At 45.8% G+C, this 27994-nt stretch overlaps 1 protein-coding gene across 1 annotated transcript; it reads right to left on the bottom strand.

Annotated features, from left to right (window-relative positions):
- Hal (histidine ammonia lyase) lies at nucleotides 1-27994 on the bottom strand. Its single transcript, NM_010401.4, has 20 exons — nucleotides 27385-27994; nucleotides 26828-26888; nucleotides 26695-26722; nucleotides 25941-26015; nucleotides 25775-25847; nucleotides 25597-25663; nucleotides 24915-24952; nucleotides 24184-24309; nucleotides 22012-22151; nucleotides 20132-20179; nucleotides 19140-19287; nucleotides 17908-18003; nucleotides 17748-17806; nucleotides 16065-16145; nucleotides 13435-13500; nucleotides 13193-13358; nucleotides 9213-9347; nucleotides 2620-2728; nucleotides 2434-2503; nucleotides 1-580 (listed from the first exon to the last, which is right to left on the bottom strand). The coding sequence occupies exons 1-20, from the start codon at nucleotides 27629-27631 to the stop codon at nucleotides 440-442; spliced, it is 1974 nt and encodes a 657-aa protein (NP_034531.1). The 5' UTR covers nucleotides 27632-27994; the 3' UTR covers nucleotides 1-439.

Raw genomic sequence — 27994 nt, 5'->3', positions numbered from 1 at the left:
CTGACTTGAAACGTATTTGTCAGATTATGGTATTAGTACAATTAGTCAAGTAGAGAGTTTCCCAAGACAATTGTTTTAAAAGTTCACAAAATCTAATGTTTTTAAAAGAGTGCTCTGAATTGATTTTCCTAATTCCAAGAGTAAAAATAAACCTATGGAATTGTGGCTGTTTTTTTTTTTAAGTAGCCTGTTTATATTATCAAGAAAGACAACTCCACAACCACAAGGCACCCAGTACTCCTCAAACCATAGTAACAAGAAAACAAGATCAGGGCTCTGGGTTCAGCCACTGCATTGCTGCCATGGCCTATCCAGAGTATGTTTGAAAAGAGATGAGTTTTACACATTACAGGCAGTTCCTGAGACTCTCTCTCCATCAACACACCAGTGCTGTGCTAAGCTCAGGCCCATCTGATGTGCCTGTCCTCGAGGAAGCCCGTTAAAGATCGTCAGACTCTGGGATTGTGGCTGAGTTCTTTCGGAGAGATTCTAGTGAAAACGCTGTTGGAGAAAGCGGTCTGGATTCCGGAATGTGCTCCATTCTGTATTTCTCGATGTACGGTGCGGCAACCTCCCAAACCTGAGAGCCAAGCAAGGAACAAAGTCGAAACATGGACAAGGTGTTTGCTACATGCTATGATGAAACATGAGCTTTGCCCCAAATCAAAACTCCCTCTGTACCTGGTCAAACACAAAACTGCAACTTTCTTGCTTGTTTTTTTATTTTTTTGAGCCATTTGACACAGAATCTGTGTCAATTAATTGCTGGGTACATTTAAAGGGTTTTACGATACAAAGTCTAAAACCGTGCTCATGTTTTTTTTTTTTTTTAAAGGTGTTTAAGCTGCTTCCTCCTCCCGAGCAAAACAAGCAAAAGCATGCACACAAACACACACACACACACACACACACACACACACACACACACACACACACACACACACCATCAGAGCCTTGGCAGCTCAGAGCAAAAATGCCAGATGCTCACTCTAGGGAGGGTATAGTAGATACACCAAAGGACTGGACTTGGAAGCTGAAAGGTGAGACAGTGAATTCCCCCAAGGCTGTTTCTATAGCTAAGAGTATGCAAATATGCAAATATGGCCTGAGTCCCAGCCAATCAGAATGGGCTTCCACCCTTCAGCTGAGAATCATGGAATGGAAGCTGAGTTTGCATATGATAAGAGTCACATGCATAGCCAAGTTTTCCTTTTCATCTGCCAACCTATTAAGGCTCCTTTTTTTTTTTTTTTTTTTTTTTTTTGTTTGTTTGTAGCTTCCTCCACCCCCCACCCCGTCAGTGTCCCCTGACAGCCAAGGAATCTTTCTGCTCTATGACCTTACAAAATAAATTCTCAGCTAGTGTGGTGGCTTCTGCTTGAATCCTAACACCCTTGCTTCTGGAATACTCTGAAGGAAGAAGATTGCTGAGAACTTGAGGCCAGCCTGGGCTGCTCAGCGAGTTCTGAGTCAGCCTGAGCTACATAGCGTGAGATACCGTCTTTAACAAAAATCCAGAAGAGAACATTTATTCTTTTCAAGCTAGCCCCTCACAAGCCTTTGTACTGGTGGCAGAGAAGAAGTGTCCCCTCAAAGGATATGGGGTTTACTTCAAAATAAGAGATGCAAAGCTTACAAGGGAAGTTGTTTCCCCAGAGCAAAGTCACAGTCCTAAGGAAAATCAAGTGATTCTAGGTAATGGGACACTAATGATTCAAAGGGTTGGGTTTAAAGAATTAAAAATGTACATATATATATATATATATATATATATATATATATATATATATATACATACATACATGTGTGTATGTGTGTAAAAGGTATTAAATACACATTATGCATACACTTTATATAGTAGACACATATAATGTAATATATACATATATTACATATATAATATAATATATACACATGGATTAATATGTATAGGATGTATGTCTGTGTATTTTTAAAGATGGTTCAGCCTTTTAGGCATTTGTACCAACTGCCTAAGTCTATAGTCAGTATAACCAAAGGAGATAGGCAGTAAAGAAAACTGTATCTTGCCTAGCCAGGCAGGTACTGGACCACAGTAGAACCCTGGCACTTCACAGTGCCTTTTTCCCCTGGTGGTGTCAGCTGTGCTAACACCAGCAGTATTTTAGCATCTCAGAACCACCACCCTCATAATGTCTGCATGCTCCATTTAAAAGCCAATCCTTCCATAGTTAGTATTTGGGTCCCAGCTGGGTCTTTAGGGGACTATCAAATGTCTTTTAGTCTTCTTACAAATCAGCTCTCTATTTTGTGTTCCCTTCCTAGGAACAGCCAGGAAAGAATGGCTGAGACAGAGTCTCTCCACACCCAGCTCCCACTTCACTCCCCCCCCCTCCCACCCCACCCCCCCACATCCTTATCCCACCCCCCTACCCTGACAAGTTGTCAGCTTGCCTTTTGGTCAAGAAGCAACCTGTGTGCTGCCTCAATGTCCGGGGCCATGAAGCGATCTTTTATCCAGGGCCTTCACAGAGAAAGAGAGAGAGAGTGAGAGCAGATCTAGGCAACAGGCACAAACGTGCGTCTGCAGACACGCACCATTCAGAAGTGGGGCAGGTCCCAGAGACCAGCTGACTTTACCTTACTACGGAGCGCACCAGGTCGTACACCTTCTCCAGCGGAGTGGTTGTTTTCAGGGGGCGCAGAAACTCTATACCCTGGCAGGCCGCGAGAAGCTCAATGGCTAGCACTAGAACAAATAGGAAGTAATCGCTGGTTAAAGTCTGACTTCATCCTCACGGGGCTGAAACTACCCACAGTTGCAACTCTCTGGAGCCGACTACACGGACAGGTGGTTTTCTATGTGTTGATAGAATAATAACCTTACTACTGTGCTTTTAGCTTTTTATTATTGTTTTGATTTTGAGACAGGATCTCAAGTACCCCAGACTAAGCTCTAACTTTCTTTGTAGCCAAGGATGGTCTTTAATTCATGACCATCCTGCCTTCATCTCCTAGTGCCACCATTACGCGCATGCGCTATTGCAACCAGTTTATGCATGTGGGGCTTGAACCCAGGGCCTGTACATGCCAGGAGGCAAGCACTATACTAACTGTGCTACATACATCTCCAGCCCTAAGTTAGTTTTAAACCTTTTTCTAAGCTCCTGGTTTTATCTTCATTGATGAGCTGGAGAATTGAAGCGTTTAGCAGGATAGATTACCAGCCTCCCTAATCCGCCAGTTCCCTTACTCACAAAGGGTTTGTCAGCCAGGTCTGTGTCGAGTGGATAGTGAGGGAAGTCTGCATGAGTGCCCCGACCCCTGCCTGGATCCTGAGTTTCACTAAATAAAGATGTATGTGACTTTTCTTCTAGGTCCACAGTGGGCTATTTGTCCTCTCTCCCTTGTGACCTTTCTGTACTCACCCGAATTCATAATGTGCCTCATAAACCAAAAATCAAGAAGTCAAATAATTTTAATACACCATCTGGGCTAACTTCTGTGAACTGAATTTCTTAGGGGGAGGGGGGTGGGGGAAGAGGGGGAGGGCGTGGAGGGAAGCCATACTTGTGTTAAAGAGTCTACGAAGCTAATAAGCTGATTAGAACTTTGTGATTATTGAGGACTGAAATGCTGCAAGTCCAAAATCCAAACCATCTTAGGCCAACATAAGTCCCATTTAATAGCCATCAATGGCTATTGATAGCTAATCAATCTCTGTGTCTGATCTGTTATCCTCATGACTGTCATATGAAATCTTCTGGGACATAGTAACTTAGCATATCACCATCTCCCTCCAACCCCCAAGCTAAGAATGGCACCAAATGGCATATAAGACTCTGGCAGCGAGTTCTCTGCTCTGTGGTAACCCACCTACCTGATGCTCCCTCTTGATGCTTGGAAAAAACGGCTGGATTTAGGACACTCTAAATATAGTTCTAGCACTATAAAACGTTCACCCTTGGTTACCATGTTGGAAACATGGAACTTGGGGTAACCTAAATCTGTGTTCCTAGCCACTCAACGAATCCACTCCAGAATGAACTATCTCTTATCCCCTCTGAGGTAAGAGCTGTGTTTCTTATGTTGAGTACTGAAGGTAATGGACTTGAACCTTGGTTTAGATCCCATCACTGACATTAAGACTGTACAGCTTTGGGTACACTGACCTCTGCTTTGGTTGCCATATTTGCCAAATGGGACTTCATGCCTCCTTAGGGTGACTACCTTATATTGTTATATTATAAATTAAATGAGTTAGAAGATTGGGTGCAGGTAGGGAATGTATGATATATGCCATATTATTTCCAAAGAGGACTGGCTTTGCAATATGTTCTACCAAGGACAGAAAGCCACAGGGAACACCCATTTGAAAAATAAACATGAAACACTTTGAAAAACTCTAGAGTTGCTACGGATGAAACATTTCTCTCTGTAACCAGTGGTTCTCCCTAAAACTGTGCCAGGGCTACAGTGTATCTTTATCCAGATGGATGCTTTTTATACAGCGCTCTTTTGAAAGCAAACCCAAGGGCTACGCTAACTGTGCAAGCTGTCATTCAAGCACACTGGTAATACCTGGTGAATCACGGTAATGCCCTCCAGCTTTAGGATTAATTTCCTCATTTAAGTAAAATTTACATAGGTGAAAATTATCCAAAGGATGTCAGCTTTTAAGCCTTCAATAGGGGCACTACTATCTGTGTAACCACAGAGCTTGAGAATAGAATGAGGGACTGGAGGAGGAGGCAGTTCTAAGGTAGGGGAAATAGAATGTATAGCTACTGAGAGGCAGTCTGGGAGGGCTACAGTGGGAAGATTAGGTGGAGAAGGGGGAGGGTACAGGAAGGGTCAGCAAACATTAAACATCCTATGGAAACCTAGTACAAAGAAGATTCTTAAAACATATCCATGTATGAAATAAATGCAAGTGGACTCACCAAAGAGCAGGGGAGACAGTGCCACAACTGGACTTCTTACACCACAAAATGAAGGGTTACATCTAATCGAGTTGTTGACCAAAAGGAGTCCCATAGAATCCCCCAAACAACCCAGGCCATTTCCAAGTCTACTGGTAACTTTCCACAAACAGACACCACCTATAATCTCACTGAACACAGAAGAGTTGAGGTGGCGCCTAACTGGAACCTTCACCCCCATGAACTAGTATTCATGGGACTGGAAGTTTCTCTGTGTGCTACTAGATGAGAAAGCTAAAAACTAACTCAGGAACAAATCCCTCTGTCTACAATGGTGATCTGCCTGCAAGATATACTGGTATGTAGTGGCACGAAAAGTTGTGGGAGCAACCAGCCACTATCTGATTGGATTTAAGGCCTGCTCTAGGAGATGGAACCCAAGCCAGATACTGCTCAGGTAGCCAAGAACCTGAGACTAGAGAGGCCTAGAGAAAAACCAAATACTACTATTCTAATAAAAGAACCTAGCCATAAAATGACTCTCAATGACATCCTGCTGTACTCATAAGTCAGTGTCTCACTTGGGCATCATCAGAGAAGATTCCTCCTGAAGTAGATGGGAACTAATATAGTTCTACTCACAGCTGGACAGCACACAAGAGGAAGGGATCTTTGAACACTCAGACCTAAATGAGAGGTCTTCCTGGATCTCTCCCATGCCCTAGGCCTCAGAGATCTATGCAGAAGAGAAAGTAAAAAGATTGTAAGAGCCAATGGGATGGAAAACACCAAGGAAACAGTGCCTTCCAGATCAACAGGACACACACACACACACACTTGCCCATATGTTATTCTTGTCTTAATCTTGGGTTCTCCTTTGAGGATGTGTTTTTAGTCCCTTCAGATTTGATCAGGTTCTGCCTTCTCCTTCCTTAACTCCGCCCATCAGCATTTTGTTAATGACTGCAAGGAGTTGTCAAGTTGGCCAGTGTCTGCTTCTCTGAATAGACGTTGGTTTCCACGTAGACTGAAGATGAGTCCACCTCATTCACACTCTTACATATGCTGCTCAAGTGACACGTGCCTTTCTACACTTTCCACACTCCTACGCTGCTTACTTGAGCAAGAGTTCTGAGGGGACTCAGTGATAAACAGGTTTGTGTCTCATGCTTAGAGCCAGGACTACTGGATCCCCAAATCTGGAGATATTTGCTGACCATTTGTAATCGAATGGTCATGTTTGTAACGGAACTGACGCTCGTTGGTTTGTGGCTGATTCCCCTTCCATTTTATAAACAGAGCGAACAACAGTGATGCACTAGGTAACGATCTGGACAGATGGTACCAACTTTACTGCCATGCAAATATCTGAGCAATAAATCTGAACCAGGTCGATCTAGTGATACGGTCAAGGTGGACGAGATTCTTGCCATTGCAGGAAGACAAACAAGCCCAGCTGTGTCAGAGGCACTGAGTGCTTCCAGAACAGAAAAAAAAAAAAAAAAAAGAAGGGTGGGGGGAGCCAGGTGCTTCCCTAGCTGAGGCCAAGGACTCAGCTGTGTAAGAACTCTGGGCAGCTACATGGATGAAGTGAAGAAGGAAGCAGACATGCCCAGAGTCGAAGCTGCAGGCAATGTTTCCTGGCATTACAGGACATCATTGTGGTTCCGGGATATCAAGGGCATGGGATGTCATATCTTGCCAGGCTTGCAGGCCTAAGGAATGGGGACGATGTGGTTTTAAGTGCTGCAAAGTAATTGGCAAATTCTCAGATGGGGCATGGTGTGGTCTAAATGAGTTGCAGAGGCTTGCCCTGTTTTGTAACACGTGGCAACTGCACAGATTAATCAGAAGTAGGGGATGGGCTTGATCTGGTGGGTCTGGAAGGTGGAGTTGGTGCCTTGATGAGTTAGATAGGAGATGTGGGGGTAGATAAGAGGAACTCTTCAAGGTTTTTCAAGGCTATGGTTTCAGTGGAGAACCATCCGACGTGTGGACATTCAGATAAGTGCTATGCTAGACAGAGAGCAAGTCCTGACGTGCATGTGGAGACATGGGTGTCTTCAAATTCTGCCTGTAGGCGTGCAGCATGGTGCGTCCACTGCGGAGAGCCACCTCCGACTCTCCATAGAGGTGGGTGGGGCGCTGCTATATGAACTAACAATTCCAGTCCAGACAAACGAAAACACTCACCCCCATAAAAATTATTGCCTAGTAGCCAAAATGCACGAGCAAACCAGTCTTTCCACTAGGAGTGCATAGAGTAAATGAGAGTGTGGCTCGGGACAAGAAGAGCAGAACAAACCCGGTCGTGACACAAGCTAACACACCAACAAGCCCTTGAAAGCAGTGTGCAAGGTAAAAGAAACCAGACGAAAGGAACACACAGTGCATGATCCCGCTTATGTGAAAGGCCCACAACAGACAAATCTATGAGGACCTAAAATAGTGGTTGCCTAAGACAGGGGAAAATAGGGAGGATGGGGTGTGGTGAACTGAAGACTTCAGAGTTGGTGGGGGGCACAGATGGATGAAAATGATCTAAGATTTAGGGTTGCTCAATTCAGTGAATATACTGAAACCATTGAGCTGTATGCTTTAAAGGGGTGGGTGAGTTATAAATGAAAATAGCTGTCTATAGAAAATATCCTCAACTCACATTATCTTTTGCTTTGCTATTCTTTCCTCATGGGACAGGACCTGGGCAATTCTTCGACAGCTCAAGAACTTAGGAGGCTGTATCGAATGGAGGGCTATTGCACTGTCACCAAAGATAAGCAGAGAGAGGGTGGCTTAGGGCAACTCTTCCAGTGATTTATCTCTGATAGCAGGGTAGATCTAAATCTCATTACCTCTTTTACCTTTTGAATCAATGTCACCTTGTCAGAAATGCTTAAGGCAGAAGTGGGATCACAAAGAAGCTAAGAGAAAATCCAGGCTTCCTACAGAACAAGTCTGGTTTCCTGCTGAGTCAACAGCCAGCAGGCAAGGGGGGGGGGGCAAGGGGTGATTCTTGATGAAGAGAGGCCTGGAATCATGCCACCAGAATTTAAAGCAGGTGGCGAGGGACTGGAGAGATGGCTCAGCGGATAAGAGCACTAATTGCTCTTCCAAAGGTCCTGAGTTCAAATCACACCAACCACATGGTGGCTCACAACCATCTCATAATGAGATCTCAAACAAAACAATGGGAATGAAGGCTGAGGTGCTGCAGCTGGGAACTTTTGAATTTGTGTTTGGTGCTGATAAACAGGCCCCAGCTGTTTAATTCTGCTGGGTGTGGTATGGTGTCCTGGCCAAGAGGAACGCTTCTATAACATGAGCTGGAGGAGGATGACACGGATACATATGTTAACACAGATGGGGGAAAGCCCACACGGAGAACTAAGGGCAACTAAGGATGCTGAGTGGGAGACAAATAAGTCTTCCCCAGGGAAGAGCTCACCAACTGCCCGCGCAACACCAAACATTATACTGGCCTGGAAGGTTATACTTAGGAATACATATGTATATACATGCGCATAGACATTTGTGCAGGCAATAACAGTTTAAAGGAGAACATAAACTTGAAAGAGAAATGAGGGGTATAAGAGGGTTTGGAAGGAGGAAAGGAAATTATAATCTCAAGAAAATATTTGCTTTTATTATTATTTACCTTTAATAGTGTGTGCGCGCGCGTGTGCGTGTGCGTGTGCGCGTGTGTGTGTGTGTGTGCATGCGTGTGTGAGTGCATGCTCACATATGCACATGAGCATGCGTGAGTGCCAGGACCCATGGAGGCCAGAGGTAGTAGTTAGCCAACATGGATTCTAGTAACCAACTTAGCTTCTCTATAAGAGCGTTATATGCCATCTCTCCATCCCGAAACCACTCACACTGAAGTGACAAACTATATATGGACAACATGGAGATTTGCTCACAAGTCATTTGGGAAAACAAAAACAAAAAACATGAGGTAAAACATTGAGCTTTTGAGTCAGGGTGAAGCTTGTGAGGGTTCGTGATCCAATTCTCACTGCTTTTGAATATTAAAAAAAAAACCCACCTCATTGAAAATAAGGCTATATAAAGAGCCAGATGATCTCTGCATAGCTCCTTAGTTATTAATCTTCAGTGCCAGACAGCATCGCCTAGAAATCGCTTTAGCCACACTCCCTCCCCTCCCTAGCATTTCTGAAAGGGGCCTGAAGACCTGCATTCCAAATGAGTCTCCAGAGATTACCGATTCTGCAGGCAGTGATTCTATTTCTTGAAAGACCCAGAAAACTAGTTTGTGAACAAACAAGGCCCACCTCCCACTGCTGGCTTTACCTTGTTCCACGTGCTCGACGACCCTGAGGGCTTTCCTGGCTGCCCATCCTCCCATGGAGACGTGGTCTTCTGTAGCAGCACTGGTCGAGAGTGAGTCCACAGATGAAGGGTGGCACAGAGCCTTGCTCTCAGACACTGCAAGAGGCAAGGGCCAGTAACTCAGCATCCCTAAAGGCAAACCCTGCCAAAACAGCACAGGGTTCCCCCAAAGTCTCCAGGGGTTCATGACCGTAACCCAAGCACGAGCTGGTGCTGAGCCACAGGGGGAAAACACACGGGTCAATATTCTCCCAAAGTGGGAATGATCTTAAAATCCTGGTGAGTTCTGAGATAAGATGAACATGAAAAAAATGTGGGAATGCTAATAGTGTTAAACCCTGCCAAAAACACTAGACACATTTATTATGCGGGGAAGACAGTTGGGCAAAGGGTGGGGTAGAGAATGCCGGATAAGACCAGCTATCAAAGATGATTTGCTTACTCTGAGGAAAGAGATCAGAATTTAGGGATGGCATTGAGAACCAAGGCTGGGCCTGTAGTTCTTGGGCAATACTGAGTAGTTGAGGAGGTTGGCTCCAACACCACGCAAGGAGGCATTCTTGGTTCGAACATTAGTTCGCTGATAACCAGAGATGTCTGGGAACTAAGGGTTATCCATATTGGGGTCTCCCAAGCCTGAGTTCCCACAAGATCTCTCAGGTTTGGCCACAAAAAGATTATATCCTGAGGGTTGTACTGACCAGAACTTTTATAGAAAATACAAACTTACGAGTACCAAGAAGATAAAGGACTGGATCAATAAGGGAAGGAACATTTTCAGTAAGAACGCCATCACCGGTGGGTAGCTTACGAGGCGGAAGTCATCCAAGCCAGTCTACCCAAGGGCCGTCATTTCCTCTAGAAATCAATTACTGTTGCTCCACCGTAAAGTGGGACATCTCTGTGCTAAGGATGTAGTTTAGAAACAATGGAGGGAACATACAGAGGATCCTGGGCCAGAGAAGAAAGTGAACTCGCTGGTTCTTTCTTGGTTGATTGTATTGAGTTTTCGTGAGGAACTCAAGTGAGGAAGGGCTTGAGAATATATTATTGCTGGGCATGGTGTTGCATGCAGTCCAACACTAGGAAATCAGAGGCAGGGGAATCTCTACAAGTTCCAGGTCAGCTTGGTCTACCTCTGAGCTCTCCACCAGTTAGGGCTACACAGTGAGAACCTGTCTCCCAAAGAGATAATATTATTAAATAGAAATTACTGTTTACTTAGTGCTCATGTTGCAGGCAGAACACCAAGACTTTCTATGTACAGTTAGTTCATTTACCCTCCATGACAACCCTACTAGGGACCATTGCCATTGTGGACTCTGTGCCGCAGGGAGCTAGCTACAGAAGGAGCAGGATGAGGAGACTTGCCAGCGCACAGTTATAAATGGCAGATCCGGGTTTTAGAGACAGGATTTCTCTGTCCTAGAGCTCTGTAGACCAGGCTGGCCTTGAACTCACAGAGATCCACCTGCCTCTGCCTCCCCAGTGCTGGAATAAAGGAAGTGTGCCACCACCACCGGCCCCACCAGATGCTTTTAATTAGCCACCATGAGACCTAGTTCTTTGAGATCAGGTTGTTAAAGAAAATACACTCTGCTCGGCTAAATTGGGAATTTTGAATAAAAAACACAATGTTTGGTTGGGGATTTTTGTTGTTGTTGTTGGTGGTGGTGGTGTTTTTTTTTTTTTTTTTGGTTTTAGCACAAGTAGGTCCTAAGTAATTCAAATAGAACTGGGCATCCTACGTTTTTGTTTGTTGAATCTGCCCACTCTATTTTAGGATGAAGACAGGATTCTTGATATCGATCAGTATCAGGAGCAGAGAGCAGACCCCAGAGACCCCAGAGCAGCCTCACTACCCAGCAGCCTAGTGGCCATCACATCTGGGAGAAGCCACAGTGTGTCCTGGCCACTGTCATGACAACCGACAGCATTTAAGCTGGGACCCCAGGCAGCCTTATGTGTGTACCTGCCCAGGATGGACAGTTTTCAGAACAGTAAAGTGCTTCGTTGTAAGAAACAGATATGGTTTTCCTCAAGAGGAAGGACATCAAGAAAGATGTGCGGAGGCAGGAAATGCCACAGGCCCTGGTGGAGTTTGAGCCCAAGACAGTAAATACATAGCCTCTTACAACCAGTGTAGACCCTCCTCGTGTAGTAGAGGTCCTCCAACAAATTACCAGTAGAATTACCAGAATAATGAGAGTTGGGGAGAGACTGAGGACCTAAGAACACCCACCCTATTCTAGACAGAAGAACCCACCTTTCTACAGGCTGGGACCACCCTATTCTAACCCTCCTGTAAAGGGAGGCTAGATAGGGTGTGCTGGCAAGGTAGACGAGAGAGAGAGAGAGAGAGAGAGAGAGAGAGAGAGAGAGAGAGAGAGAGAGAGAGAGAGAGAGAGAGAGACTGTGTTTGAGGTTACAGGCCATGATTCTGTGGCAGCCCCCCTCCCCAGAGACAGCCTAGAGAGGACAAGAAGAGGGTATGAAGCCTCAAGGAGATGAAATCCAAGGTCAGCAGCCACCTCAAAGTGCTGCAACTTCAGTGACAACCCTAATACCTAGAGAATCTTAAACCACAGGATGGCAAGGACATACAAGCAGGCTATTCACCAGCAGAGGATTCCGCCTGTTAATGCAAAGCAGGGCGGGCTGGAATGAATGCCAGCTTATCGGTGAATAAACTCCATCAGCCAGTTTAGTCATCCACCAAGGGGGAAAAAAGATGAACACAATAAGCAGGTCCAACAACAAGAAGTAAGAAGGTGGGAGCTGAAGACCTTAAGGTCTGGCTTTTTTGTTTGTTTGTTTATCAGTTGACCAAATATGATAAGAACTACCTGCCTTGTCTACAAAAAATGCTGTTTTTTTTTTTTGATTACTTTTACCTGAAAACATCTCTTTTGGTGATGACAAATATAGGCTTTGCTGCTGTTGTTGCCTAGTTTATTTTTGTTTTGTTTCAATGACTGGTTTTTCTTGCCATTAAAGTTTTTCTTTTTGTTTTTTGTTTTGTTTTGTTTTGTTTTTTACATTGTTTCATATGTGGTTGAGATTTTTTTAAAAACTTATAACAAGTTTAATGCTTGATTTTCTTTTAAGTCAGCAAACTGAAAGTACCTGTTAATAAAGTTCTTAAATAATGGTGATAACTAGTGATAACTACTGATAAAAAAAAAAAGAGTTGCTTGTAGTGAGTGCACAAAATTGGGTATCACCGTGCCTGTGTTTGAGCTCTGCCTACATGCGACTACTGTACAATGTTGGGAAAGCCACCTAGCCTCTTGGGTCTCTGATTATTCATCTGGCCAGTGCAGATGAACAGTGCCTCCTTCCTGGTACTGTTGTTATGAAGAAATGAAGAGAAATAAGCAAGGCCATTGGCACTAACTTTGTGGCAGGCCTCCCTCTGGTGAAGCCCCCTGCAATCTCCAATCAGAAATCAGCTGCACTGAAGCTCAGTGTCTATGAGGCCTATTGTTTCTTGGAGGTATATATATATATATATATATGTTTCGAGAACATCTTAATCTTTTAGTGGATAGTAGATCTAATAGAATATCTCCAAATTTAATCATTCAGTTTGCCATCAACTATATTGCCCCTGTCTCCCTCACCTCTCACTCCCACCTCCCCTTTTGGAAGACAAGCTACATCGATGAAGGTCAACGCAAAGTTAGATTCCTCCCTCTGGGGCAATAGTCCATCTCTGCCTGCTTGCTATCTTCCAGTATTGCATTGCTTTGGTTTTCTTTTCTCTAAAAACAACATGTGAAGAATCAAGCTGCTTGCTAAGTTAGGCATGAGAGATAGCATACACACCAAAGTGGAGAAACATCAGGGCTCCTTCCAAGGCAAAAGCTGATACTTTGGGGGAAAACTGGGAAGTGCCCTTGGTGGACAGGCTTGTGTTCTGACTAAGGGAGTGTCCTTACCCAGGGCTGCTGCGGTGCAGTGGGCTATCATGAACCCAGAATTGAGACCTCCTTCAGCCACCAGGAAGGCAGGCAGCTCGCTGAGGGAAGGATTACACAGCCTTTCGATTCTTCTTTCACTAATTGCCGCAAGTTCATGGACACCAATGGCCAAATAGTCCAGGGCCTAAAAGAACACCTCCGTTTAGCCAGCCTGCACTGGAATGCACTTTCAGGGTTAGGAGCATGTTTAGAAAGCTTACTTTGGCTGGGTATTCACCATGGAAGTTTCCTCCTGAAATTGTCTCCCCTCGACTGGCAAAGACCATCTTTCAAAACAGGTTAAGGCTTAAATGTAACATCATTGGCCACTTCAAAGGTAGCTCCTGTCCCCATCTGCTTATTTTTAGTATTGAGGTGACTGTCATTGTACAGATATAGGGGAAAGAACAAGTCTTCCTGTAAGCAGTTATTGATATAAAACAGTGTTTCTCAACCTGTGGGTTACAACCCCCAAAGACGATTGGAAAACACGGATATTTATATCACAATTCATAACAGTAGCAAGATTACAGTTATGAAGTAGCAACAGAAATAATTTTATGGTTGGAGGTCATTAAAGGGTCATAGCATTAGAAAGATTGAGAACCACTGACATAAAGGAACACACACACACACACAAACACACGCATACACTCACACATTGAAGGTAAATTGTGCCCATGTAATTGGGACCCAAAAGCATGGGGCATGCAATGTTTTCTCTTGAGATCCAAGATGTCAACCCCCGTGACTTTTATCATCTGCCAATTTAACACTTACAGTCAAAAGCTAAAGCCATGAACATGAACCACCTGTTTGAAGTCAAATTCTATTTCATCCGTAGAGATGTAAACCCGTGTCCAAAGAAGCTGTTAAATAAAAGACCTGGTTGATGGGGTATCCATCCAAATGTCTCAAATACAATGCTGGGGGATGTTTCCCCGCTCTGTCCTTTGAGTTCCTGCACCAGGGTTCAACAACAGACAGTAGCCAACAGACCACTTCAGCTGGAGGGAACTTTGGACTCACAGAGTGTGATTGCTCCCCAGAGATAGTTCCAATCTTTCACACATTGCTTGGGCCAACAGGTACCAAGGCAGACAGTAATGGTTCCTCCTTCCTGGTTCTAAAAGCTAATTCTCTCTCTCTCTCTCTCTCTCTCTCTCTCTCTCTCTCTCTCTCTCTCTCAACTTTATCAACAATACATTTAGCTGTTCACCACCAGAGTTTGCATCTGTGGTATCAGCCAACCTCTGAATGACAATATTCAGACAAAGCGTTGTGTCTATACTGTGTGCTGTCATTATTCCCTAAATAGTACAACAAAACAACTACTTATATAGTGTTTACATTGTATTAGGTAATCTAGGGAGGAGTCAATATATACAAGAAGAAACCTATAGGTATCAAAGGGCTTTGCGCATATAAAGATTTTGCTATGGGGAGGGTGTCCTGCACTCACTCCCTGACACACACAGTCTTCTCTCTGTCCTGCTAATCCCTGGATTGACTGGTTGCTGCTCTAATTTAGAAAATGAACATTTATTAGCCTCTGGTTACCCAATTCTGTTGGTCATTAGCTTTCAGCAACTTCCACCTTCCCTAACACTGGGTGCAGTGGAACACTGAGAACCTGTTCCCTCAGGGAACATCCGACTGGAGGCGCTCGCTCTCAACTACCTGCAAATCAAGAGGCTTTTAATGAAGAAAGTAGAGGACTCGGGGCTGGAATTATGTCTGGGGGGAAAACCAAATAGAAAACCGTCATCCCTATCCAGGAATTTTCTGTTAATCCTTTCCCTTTGAACCTTTGAGTTACCCTTTAAGGTCTAACTGTTGGGGTATAGAATAGCTTCATCCTAGAACAAACCAGAGAGCTGAGACTACAGAGCATGCGCGAAAACCACTGTTCCTTCTAGGGAGTGCGGTGGCGTCGGGATGTGTGGGGAGTTCTTAATTCCAAGGATTATCATGGAGCAACCCTAGAGAACATAAAACGAAATCCTGAAATAGGCTTACAGGATAAGCACACTCAAACCTCGGGTGAGAAGCCCCACACAGCGGTTGAGTAACCAGCCTTCAGCTCACCCGGGCTGGGAGTGGCTCTCTCAGCCATTTCTCCGGTGTTCAGAAGGAAGGCAAATGTAGAATGGGAAGAAAGGGCTCCTGAGAGGGTTGCCTGTTTTCACAGACAGCAATGCCTCTGTGGAGGCGGTACCCTGACTAATCATCACAACTGCAAAGAAAAAAACCAAACCAGCCAACCAACCAACCAACCAACCAACCAAACAAACAAACAAAAAAACCCCAGACTCTCTGGGGGAACGTGATCCTCTGAAGGACCCTCTCCCTCTACAAAGAATGATTCTTACTGTGTGCACAGAAGCATAAACTGTGGCCTGAGTCAAGTCCTCGTCAGAAAGGAACCTGAAGCCTTACCCCACCGGAAACATTTTGATGTGTCAGCATGGCGTTTCTGCCTAAGGCATCCTAGAACCAGGCCAAGGAAGTGAAGCCAGCCTATGAGCCGCTAATCACATAACAGCCTCAGCAGCGGGGTTTTCTGCCAGTGGCTTTGTGAAACCATATCCACAAACGACGAAAGTGGTCCTTTCATCTTTTATGGGTCCGTTTTGAAAGCACAGCATGGTAGGCTCAGAATCCAAGAGGAGGGTCACAGATCCGACTCTGACCTAGAAGAAGCCGCCCAAGTGCTCAGTCTCCGGGGACCAACTCATCTAACTATGAAACAGAATAACTCAACACAGACGCTTTAAGGAGGATTGTGTAAGCAGATCCTATCTCAGCCACTTGGAGAACGCTGCAAATGTGCAGAACATTGAAAAGATACAGGATTGTCTGTGGCGCTGTTCAGTTCTGTAGTGATGATGTCCTTCACAAAGGCTATTGTGTCGTTCACCACACCGTGGACCTAAAAGCACAATCAAAAATAAGACTTATGATGAATACCCAGAGACTGACTTCAGGCTTTTCCTTGTAACTGCTTTGCAGTTATAATTATAAAAAGTATAACTGGCTTAGGGCATGAAGACAACTGATAGAAGTTCTCAGTGAGCCGGGCAGTGGTGGCACATGCCTTTAATCTCAGCACTTGGGAGGCAGAGACAGGTGGATTTCTGAGTTCAAGGCCAGGCTGGTCTACAGAGTGAGTTCCAGGACAGCCAGGGCTTCACAGAGAAACCCTGTCTCGAAAAACAAAACAAAACAAACAAACAAAAAAATAGGTTTTCAGTAAAACAAATTAGAATTAAAAAATACATTAAAATAAATAAAATATATCAGACTAATATGCTAAACATTGTGATATTGGAAAAAAGTGCCAACTCTAGCCATAAAGAATCTCACTTCTGTATCAGTGATAGGATGTGGGCAAGTTAGGTTTCTGGTTGAAACAGAAACAGATTTGGAACGCAGACAATGGATGCTACCTTACTGTTGATAGGAAGTAAATAAGATGCTGTAGCATCTCTTGGATGTGAGTCACGGGGGTCACACAGATGGTAGCCATCAAGGGGATGACGGTCATGGAGCATAAAGAACCACAGTAGAGATGCTCGCACGTCAATAGTCACCCTGCACCCTGCCCCGGGAGAGACATGGTACACTTAAGCGCTTCTCCCAGAAGTTCAGGAGATAATAATCTAGTGGTGTGATCTTGGGCACAGAAGGTACTGAACCCTGTTCATCAGACTCTGACTACAAAATGGGAGAATGGACCAACTACACTGTTGGGAAAATTCAGTGAATTAATATTTGGAAGACACTGATAATGGAACCAGTCATGGTTCTTAGGGTAGCAGGGGCACTTAAGCCAGGACTTGTTCTAATGGCTCAGTTCATTTGGCAATTCTTTTCCATAGATGTTTTCAAACTATCATTTAATAAGGTACTTAAATAGGACTTACTGAGTCATACAAAATGAAGGTATTTACCTTAGAGAAAACACCCTTCTACTCTCTCTACCAGAACTCGACTGACAGATCATTTCTTGAGATGACTGTAATCTCTCATCAGTCAGATCACGGGAAAAAAAAAAGCTGCGCCCATTTCTTACTTAAAGTTGTGTTAGAGACATATGTATGACTGGTTTATACTTGATCATAAAATGCAGATAAGATAAGATCATAAAATGCAGATAACAGGCACTTGAATCAATCACAGGCACTTCAATCAACCTAGAATGTTTATGGAATTTTCCCATAAACATTCTAGGTTGATTGATTGTCATCTTTCCCTCCTGGAAGAACCAGTAAGACTCTTCAAATGCTACTTAACTGTGTCGTAGTCTATCAACACAGGAGGTCAAGATACAGGAGGCTTAGCCTACCCAGTAAGAAGCTGAAAATAACTGGAGACATGGAAGCATAAACTATCTACTATTTTTAACAGTAGCAGTAGAGAGATTTAGATTGCATTAGGTCATGACATGATCTGGGTTTATTTTGTTTTGTTTTTTTTCCCTATGAATTATTGGGAAAGAACCTTTGCTGGTCTCCTTGTTTCTTGACTTTACCTGTGGACAGCAGCGTAAGGTGTACGCGTCCTGAACACGATCGCAGAACCTGTGGCTTTCTGTGCAAGGAGGGACAAGGGGAAAGAAAACAGACAACACATTACCGATCTCTCCAGGGCACCCAGCACCAATGAGCCCACTCAAACAAACTTGTCCAGACCTGCGATTTCTGATGGGTGGTGATCCGAGTCCAGGAGGGACCGGAATCGGAAAGCAACTTCAATTTGCCCACGGTGAGGTCGGACAGCATGGATGTCTGGAATGGAAGGAGACAAACAAATCTGAGCAATTCCGACATTAGAATGAACCACGGAGGGTGGGGGACCATCCACGGTGCTGGCCGAGCCCTCTGAAGTCCTGGGGGTTCTCACCTTCATGCAGCATGTTAGACACTTCAACCCAAAGGCATATTTTTCCTTATCTACTTAATTGCCTACAATGAACATGTTGTGGTGCTGTCTGGAGAGTACCCTAGAAACGTCAGTCAAGAGTCCAGGGCCACGCTTAAAGCAACTGGACCGATGACAGCAGGGAGCATGCAGAGTGGCTTAATTTATCTAAGTCATTTTTGGACATTTTCCGCTCTGCTTATCATTAACATGGAGTTATTATTAACTCTATTCATTAATTGTATTTAGATAAGATGCAAATACTTATATCATTTTTGTCTTCCCAATTTTCTTATCCGAGCATTACTAACGTGTGTGTGTCTGTCTGTCTGTCTGTCTGTCTGTCTGTCTGTCTGTCTGTCTGTCTGTCTGTCTGTGTGTCTGTCTGTCTGTCTGTCTGTCTGCCTGCCTGCCTGCCTGTCTGCACATGTGTAAATACATGAGTGGGTGCCTGGGTGTAGATGTATGGAAGCCAGAGAAAGTGTGGATGTAAGAATCCCTTGTGTACTCTCCATCTTTCCCCTCTTATTTTTCATTTCTCATTGGCGCGAAACTCATCAACTTTGCTAGCTTGCCCCAGGGATCTTTTTGTCTCCATCCCCTGAGCTCTGGGCACACAAGTAGGTACCGCCAAGTCCAATTTTTAAAAAGTCAGTTCTAGGGTTGAACTTAGGTCCGTTCTAGGTAAACAAGATCTTTCCCTAACTAATCTCTCCTCAACCCCTTCCACTGGAATGTCAAGTCTAACAAACTGACTCCTAAAACAATACCTAGCTTAGCATGCCAGATCCCTGGGTGACCTGGAGCCAGTTGTTCAGCGATCCAGGTCAATGTCTGCCTTCAGGACGTAATTGTTACCAGACACTGACAGTGCTCAGGTGAGCCGGTGGCAGTTCTGGATCTTCTCGCTCTTCTATGCTGCCCACACCCTCCACCTCTGTGCCTAAAAATGCCAACCGACTCGCCCATGTTGAATGTGTAACCAAAGAGAGAACTTGCTGACCGGTATCGAAGGCTTTGGTGGTGCCCTTCAGCACCTCCAGGGTCAAGGCAGCCACAATATCAGCTTGCCGGGCAATGGCGCTGGCTCGCTCCAGGGCTTCACAGCCCAGGGAAGTGATCATCTGTGTCCCATTGATGAGTGCCAGGCCCTGTGGGGGAGGGAGCAAAGTTTCCTATTGTTCTCACTGTAATGAACACGCAGATAAACATATTTGGTGTCTTCTGTGGGAGAGAAACTAGCCCAACTGAGCCCGGTGCCTCTGTGTTTTCGAAAGTGTGGGGCGATCCTGCGGGTTCACGAGCTTGATTAACACCATATCTGGAATCATTAGCCTGACTCTGACCAAAGGCTACCTGCCTACTGTTCCCCTGCCAAGGCAGCCGTGTGGCCCTGCAGTGCAGAGCGTTGTGTAGCATCTATGTTGGATACTAATCTCTCACCCTCATAGACAAGGCATCCTAAGAATAGCCTGGTCCAAACTTGTGGCTGAGAGCATCTTTTTGTTTTGTTTTTGTTTTTGTTTTTGTTTTTGTTTTTGTTTTTGTTTTTGTTTTTGGTTTTGGTTTTGGTTTTGGTTTTGGTTTTGTATTTCAAGACAGGGTTTCTCTGTGTAGCCTTGGCCATCCTGGAACTCACTCTGTAGACCAGGCTGGCCTCAAACTCAGAAATCCACCTGCCTCTGCTTCCCAAGTGCTGGGATTAAAGGTGTGTGCCACCACTGCCGGCGGCTGAGAGCATCTTAAAGGGCCTTGACTGAGCATATCTCGTCAAGCTCTCTAGAAAACTACATTTGACATTTACGTTCTTAGAAAACACTCAGGGACTTACAGCATGACTAATCTTAAGTGCTCACAGAGGAGCCCTTTCAGTGAGCAACTGTCAATCAGCACATAAACTGTGTTTGGTTTAAGGAATCAGTGAGACTGGTGCTAAGGATGAAAACAGCGCATATGTAAAGATTTGCTAACACAAACAAGTTTTTCTTGACTTACTTCTTTTGGTTTCAAGACAATTGGTTTCAGTCCATGGGCTTCTAGAACCTGTTGAATGATTAAAAGCATGTACATTGTTATTACTGGACCTAGGAGTTTAGTTTTATTTTTATGTGGAGCCTATTGAAATACTTTCAGTACTAACATTTAAAAAGATTAAGCCTATACAAACTTGTTCTAACCGGGTTCTCGGGGCCAGCATCTATCTCTGTTTAGTTTGAAAGCAGACTTAGCAACTTTTAGACTCTTGAACCAAGGACTTGACTACCTACAGAACAAATTTTGCTTTCAATTTCCTCTGTGTTGGGCCTCAAGCTTTGAGATTCACCTAGATACACCTACTGTCCAGTCAGGCTGGGCTCAAGGCTGGCTGTCCACATGCTTCCGAATCCAAAGCACGACCCCCACAGTCCCCTGCCCTTATTCCTGCGTCTTCTGTCACTGGGGGCAAGGCTTGGGGGGCAAATGTGTGTGTCCCAATGAGGGGGAGATTATGGTTCCCCTCAACTAGGTAGAACCAGCACCCCAAGAAGAAAGGGACAGGCGCTCTTTCTTTTATATAACCGAAGTAAAAGGTGTTCTCCTGATGAGGGAAAGGAAGGTAGAGCTGAAGTGGGAGAAAGGCAGACAGGTGCCCCTTCACTCTGTCCATTTCTCCTGGTCTGGGTACCTCTCATTGCAGGTGATGGGCTGGGCTTGACTGTAGGAAGAGTAGAGACCCACACAGGCTGCATGCTTGTGGGCAGATATATAGGAGGCAACTAAAAAGTAACTACATGTGTGTGGGTGGCCTGGAAGGATTAGAGGAGCAGAGGGGTAGATTCCTAGAGGAGTTTTCAGAAGAAAAAAGAAAGAAAATGGAAACGAAACCCTGGGCCATTAGCTCAGCCCAGAGCACACTCAGCAGCCGGCTAACTGAAGTTTCTGCCAAGGAGAACCCTGGGAAGGAAGGACTGTGGGGAATTCCTCCCCCCCCCCTTTTTTTTCAAACCTGGTTTCACCAGCCCTGGCTTTCCTGGAACTCGCTTTATAGACCAGGCTGGCCTTGAACTTAGAGACTTTCCTGCCTCTGCCTCCTCAGTGCTGGGATTAAAGGCATGCACCACCACAGCCCAGCTGGGAAACAATACTCTTGAAGCCACATTATGTCTGAACTTTATTCTGTAGCTGAGGGAAATGCTTGCAGGTCAAGCAGGATGTGTTTGGATTTGCTGTTAACCGAGGTCAGGCTGGCTGCCGTATAAAGGTGGGTGCAGAAACAATGTCCACAGAGACAGAACCAAGATGGGCTGCATTGAAGAAGGGTGACCTGGAAGCCAGGTCCCCCAAAGGATGACCTAGTCTTTTCTTCCTCCTCCTTGGTCCTCTGTCCCTTTCCCTTACAATTAGGGTACCTCTCATCAGCTGCTCATAAAGGACACTTTAAATGATGCTGTGGGCTTCTCAGTTGCCATCAGTACATGAAGAAAACATTAAAAGCTTTGTATAAAACATGCCCTTCTGAAGAGCTCATCAAGGAAAACACCGTGCTTTCTAGAGGCCACGGAGCAAGCCTTTCACAACTCTGTACCTGTAACATAAGCTCCTAAATGCAATCGTGACCCGTTTCGACCTCCCCAGTGGGCACCAGCAGTCTTGTGAGTGCAGAATACATTCCTGAAATTAAAACTAGCAATGATACCTTCCCCACTGCATCCACATATCTGGGATGCTGGCGGGTGACTGTGGGAGCCAGTAAATACCCTTTCCTAGTCTGACTCTTAGGCTTGAGTAGTCTGTAACTGAGCTGCTGGAGAGACAAGGAGACAGAACAACCCACTGGAGTCTCCTGGCTCCGGCAGAGAGGACCGCTACAGTTGGAGCTCTTGCATGAGGCTTACATATTTAGCATCTGCCCAGCCACTCTTCGGGGACCACATCTTTCCTTCTCCGATGAGCCCCAGAGCAAGATGAGAGAGTGGGGCAAGGTCTCCGCTGGCACCCACAGTTCCTTTCTCTGGAACATAGGACAGGCAGGAGGCTGCAAGAGAAGTAGGCACCAGATACCTCAAGAGTGTGCACGACATTTTGGTTATCTTTGCATTACGGGTGAAGTCAGCCCTCACCTCCAACAGAGTGTAGAGTTGTTTTGTAGCACAAACACCCAAGAATGATAATTTAAGAGCACCAGTTAAGCCAGGCAGGGGTGGCACACTCCTTAAATCCAGGAACTTGGGGAGGCAGAAGCAGGTGGATCTCTGTAAACCTGAGGCCAGCCTGGTCTACAGAGAGACTTCCAGGACAGCCAGGACTACACAGCGAAACCCTGTCTCAAAAATCACACCCCCTCCCAAACTCCCTCCAAAGATGCAGCTGAGCTCTTATGAAAGAGGAGGGTGAGGGTGGAGAGAAGAAAAGAGGAAGGGTGGCAGGAAGGGGGAAAATGAGAAAGAGAAAAGAAGGAAATCTATGTGGGGTCATATGGGTGGGGGGCAAACGTCCCTAGGGAAGGACACAGTGCTCAGGCTGTCATGACTCCATTCCCAGGAGTCTAGAAATATCTCAGAAACACACTTATAAACTAGCTGCTGATCATCACGTCCTGGTTTATAAGACCAAAAGATTAGAAATCACCAAAGTACGGAATTAAGAGCCATTCAGGTGATCAGATTATAAGGAGTTATTAAAAGCTGCTGGAGCATGCTTAGAAATGTGTAAACGGTTACTTTAAAAAAACAAACAAACAAACAACAACAACAAAACCATGGACTGCTCTAGAAATATGGTCCACAAAACTATTATTAGCAAAGTTCTTTAAGGGTAATAAATTCATAGGCAAAGCATACATTTCCTGTCTCTCTGTCTCTTTCTGTCCCTGTCTGCTCTCTCTCTCTGTCTCTCCCCTTGTCTCCAGTCATTCATTTACTACCCCATACACTATCATTATTTATACATGAGCATGTGCCTATTTTAGACCTTCCCCCCAAAAACGTTACCCCAAAACAAAGGCTTCTGTTTCCTAAAATAAAAGCCCTGATGATGGTGTTCGTATTTCCCCAGCTGTTGCTAAGTAATATCAGTTAGACACATCACTGACAATCATGGACCAGCTTCCTGACTGTAGCTGACCTGGGAAATTCTCAGAGCATCAGGATCCCACAGATGCCTTAATCTATCAGAGCAGTGGTGAGCTCAAGGCTGCAGAGCTACTTGGGTTTGAGGCTTGTGGTGGAGTGGAGCTGGCTGATCACTTGTACTGTAATGGGATCACTATGGACCTGTGTAGACCACCCTAGTCTAGCCTATAGGTTGTGCCCTCCACTGGCCAGCATGTCACATTTATGAGTCCCCTGTGCCCTCAGCATAGCAACTCAAGCATTTGGTCTTCTCCAGATGACTTCGAGAGACTTTGTTTCCTTTCCCATTCCTTTTACCCCAAGGAGCCCTGGGATTCCCATCGACCTGATGTTTTGTCCTCAGCTGTGTGAAGGTACAGCTTCCTGAGCCTTGAGAACCTGGTCTCCCCCTTTAAGCACTGAGTTTAGTTGCATCGTGTCTTATTCCACAATGGCTTCATGACTAGGTCAATTATTAACCTTGTCACATTTCTGACCCTACCTTTTTACAGAGTTAGATTTCTGTGTGTTGGTGCAACTTGTCCACCATCCAGGGAACTTTAAGACTTCAGGTTCCCTGGGTGCCAACTGGAACCATTGTCTTGGGGATGGACATCATCCAGGAATTATGTTCCTGGATGACTTGGTGAATCCTTGATCGTATATGGGTACCACTGAATAGAAAGCTCTGTATAGAGCTTAAAAGGCATAATGTTAGGGTGAATGCTTATCTTAAATGTTAGATCAAAGCTACAAGATAGCCGTCCTTTATGGGAACAATTAAAGCTCCCAATTCTTGCTACCCAATTGCCAACCAGGTCTCCTTCTTGCCAAATCAGTTTTACACTCATTTTGATTATTTTCTTTTTAATCTCAGCATCTAGCCATCCAAGTCTACCTTTGTGGTGTGTAGCCACCATCTCTCTGAAAGGCCAGACTAAGGACACGTTGCCTTACCATTAAATGCTTCAATAACTTGTTTCAGCGTCTCCAAGGAAATCCCACTGTAACCTTTGGCTAAGACGTTGATCCTCAAAGCCAAGAGCATCCGACACCTCTCAGGACTGAGTGGTTTCCCAACACCTACAAAGCAGAATTGCCATTTTCTTTGAGAAAAAAAAATCCTTCTCCACCTCCTGCCTGCCCCTTTGCCCCCATCTTTCAGATCTTTTCCTAGTTTGCCAATCTCCCCCTGGCTTTCTGAAGCTGGGTGGATGGTGCTCCCTGTTGCCAGTCTTGCTTCTCAAAGCCTTGTCTGGACCAAGCTAGAGGCCCAGGCTCTCCTCAGATTGCTCCTTAGCATCCTTCAGGGAACCTCACCTGCCTAAATAGCTTCGGAATACTTCAGAGAGACCTTGGCGCAAGCTCCTTCCATGTCATGGGCCCAGGGTTCATCCTGTCTAGCTCATGACCCCAATATTAGCGTTCCCTTTTCTCCCCTAAGTGCAGTGGTCTCTTCCTAGGCTGGGACCCCATCTTTCCAAGGGGCTCTTTCTGTTTTCTAAGCTGCAGCAGAAAACTGGTCTGGCCTGATGTCTCCCTCACACTCCTGGGTCCCGAGCATCCAGCCCTTGGAATGCATTTGGAGCACGCCAGCTGATGGGACTTGTAGCATGGGACTTACATGATGCTAGTCAATCACGTGAGCTACGTGGTTTGGGAGGCACCCGATACTAGGAAGAATTTACCTGAAGAATGGGAACGGACTAAGTTGACTTGAAGCTCCCTGGAAGAGAAGGATGAGAACCCTCTTAGACACCTGTGTGTGTGTGTGTGTGTGTGTGTGTGTGTGTGTGTGTGTGTGTGTGTGTGAGAGGGGGGCATGCTTTCTCAGCTGGGAGTATAAAGGGAACAACAGGGAAGACTTTAGATGAGTTGCTGCATGCAGGGAAAGGACACACAGTAGGTCTCGTTCTCTCATGATGAGTTGGGTACAAGTCAACAGGAACCTTACACTGCCCATATAGGAACATGAGACGCTTGACTGTCTCCCAGGGTTGTGTGAGAATTTGCTGCCCATGGCTTGATCAAAAGCAGGGGTTCTCAACCTGTGGGTCCCAACCCCTTTGGGGCTCACATATCAGGATATCCTGCATATCAGAGATTTACTACAATTCGTAACTGTAGCCAAATTACCATTACGAAGTGGCAATGAAAATAATGTTGGGGGTGGGAGCGGGGAGTCATCACAACATCCTGGAGGAACTATATTAAAGGGTCGAAGCATTGAGAAGGTTGAGAACTACCGGTCTGAAGTGAGCTCTCAACAAATGTCAGTGTGCTTTAAAAAGAAAATGTGAATGATCTTCATGGGAACAAAATCTCCAAGTTGGGGCAGGTGGGGTTGTGGCGCCTTCATGGGAGACTTACTGTAGCTTATTGGCAGGGATTACAGTTCTAGCAAATTTTCCAAAACCTGTGGTGATGCCATAAACAACTGGAGTACAAAAAAGAAAGAAACAGACACTTTGATTAGATGCCACAGGGGTTCTCTTCCTACATTTGCCCGTAAACTAATGTTGGGACACCCCGAGAGAGAAAAGGATACCTGTTCTTTCTTTGATGATGCTGTCGATGACCTCCCGGGACTGCTGCACTTTCTTCTCAGCAATTGAAGTGAGCTAGGAGAGCATTGGCCAGGAGTGAGCATACGAAAGCCTTCCATGTCCAATGGGGACGGAAGGACACTGTCCTTCCTGTCCTCCCTCACGTACCTTTATCTTGTAACGTCCCTTGCCCAGGTTGACCAGATCCTCTGTGCTCAGACTGTCCCCATCTAGGGCAATGTACTGAACAAGAAGGGTGAGGTTCAGTGAGTGGGAGGGGCTTTGAAGGAGTAGCCTTGGATTCTGCCTGACCCCAAAGATAGTTTACTACCGTTCTGAGGCATTGATGTGCTAATTAAGAACAGGGCTGGCTTACGGGAACACTGGGCAAGAAAAATCAGAAAAACAGGGGCCAGGCTCCCCATAGTATACTCTGAGCTGGATGAAACCTGTCTTTTAGTATAGTGCTCACCCAGATATACCCTCCCCCTCCTCTTCCTCTTCTTCCCCCTCCTCTTCCTCCTCCTCCTCCTCCTCCCCCTCCTCCTTCTCTTCCTCCCCTCCTCCTCTTCTTCCTCCTCCTCTTCCTCCTCCTCCTCTTCCTCCTACTCCCCTTCCTCTTCCTCCTACTTCCCCTCCTCCTCTTCCTCCTCCTCTTCCTTCTCTTCCTCTTCCCTCTTCCTCCTCCTCCTCTTCCTTCTCCTCCTTCCCTTCCTTCTCCCCCTCCCCCTCTTCCCCCTCCTCTCCCTCCTCCCCTCCTCTTCCTCCCCCTCCCTCCTCCCCCCTCCTCCTCTTCCTTCTCCTCTTCTTCCTTGTCCTCTTCTCCCCCTCCTCCTTCCCCTTCTTAAAGTGGTAGGTGAAAGGAGGCATATTTCAGACATGACAGAGTTTTATATTCCCCACAAAAAGGAAAATAGCTTACTTTTTCAGGCTCCCGGTATTTGCTGTATCTAAAGCCAGGTAAAGGAGCAGACTAGCAATGTGGAACAGCCCCAGCCCCACCGTGTCAGGACCAGCCACCGCAGGGCTGACCAAAGGGGATGCACAAAGGATACAGGAAAACTCCTTCTGGCTGCGACGGAATGAAATCAGGAGACATCACATCACCTTCAATCACTGAAACAAGAAGGGGAGAGAGGGGCCTAGCAGGTCACAGGGTGTCACATCAGGGCAGGTGTCAGACCCAGGAATGACCCCTCCATGCACTGAGCTTGTGTTTCATAGCAACGGCTGCTGGACCGTGACATCCTACATTTTCACACGGTCTTAGCGTCTTTACACAGGAAAGCAAAAAGCAGAAAGGTAGCAGGGGGATGTACGTGGAAGATTGGTTCTAGCCTGCTTCTGTTTCTACTCTGGCAGTCCCTTACAGAAGGATTCTGTCATTGCAAGGGACTCTAACCTGCAGCCTTGGGTTCAAGTCCAGACTGTCACTGTGGCCTGCCTCTCTCCATCTATTGCAGGCTGGGGGCAGGGGGAGGTGGATGATAAAGCAAGGCTTGAGGCTCCCCCAGGGCAAGTACTCAAGTCTTTTTTTCTTGCCGTGTTCCCTGACACGGGGGTGACTTCCTCCAGGACATGCCAAGGCTCTGTTCCCCTGAGGGCCACTCACCCACTTCTACGAACTCATTGTCCTCTAAGGCCACCTCCAGCTCGTCCTCATTGTCCAGCAGGCCCAGGCCCTTGCACCGATGCACAAGGAATTGCACTTCATCCACCGAAGTGAAGCCACCATTGTCCGGTTTGTTCTTCATGTAGCGTCGCACAGCCTCACGGCCCAGCCAGCCAACAGTGAGCTTCCCATCCTGACAGGGCACCGCCAGCCATTCCCCACGCACGTGCACTGTGTACCTAGGCATGGCTCAGATGCTATAGCCCTTCTGAGCAGCAGGCCACTGTAACCAAGGGCTGGCTCCTTTCCTACAGTCCTCGACTGGGGAGAGCCTTTATCCTTTACCAGGGAGGGGAGTGTCTGCTGGGGTGTGGTTGGCAGTGAGACTGAGAGTGGACTTTCAGAACACACCCCTTCCCTTGCCTTTAGCCATTCACACTTTAAACAAATATTGATTGCGGTCTCTGGTGTTCCTTTGGCCTTTCTGGATGCTGAACTAGGTGCAGGAGACAGGGATATGGGTAGCTGAGCCCACTTTTAATGTAACCTTGTAGTTCTCTGACCCTGGAAGTCCTTCTGACCAGGGTTCCCCGTTCTCTCTCTCCCTTTC

Source organism: Mus musculus, chromosome 10, assembly GCF_000001635.26.
Source record: "Mus musculus strain C57BL/6J chromosome 10, GRCm38.p6 C57BL/6J".
Taxonomy (NCBI): domain Eukaryota; kingdom Metazoa; phylum Chordata; class Mammalia; order Rodentia; family Muridae; genus Mus; species Mus musculus.
This window is presented reverse-complemented; position numbering and strand designations above follow the sequence as displayed.

Excerpts from the sequence above, each read along its gene's own strand:
- Hal (NM_010401.4), bottom strand. The coding sequence starts at position 27,631 with ATGCCTAGGTACACAGTGCACGTGCGTGGGGAATGGCTGGCGGTGCCC. Across the intron at positions 24,953-25,596 it reads ATCCCTGCCAATAAGCTACA|GGAGCTTCAAGTCAACTTAG; the intron begins GTAAGTCTCCCA and ends CTTCTCTTCCAG. Across the intron at positions 17,807-17,907 it reads CCACCCATCAGAAATCGCAG|AAAGCCACAGGTTCTGCGAT; the intron begins GTCTGGACAAGT and ends CTCCTTGCACAG.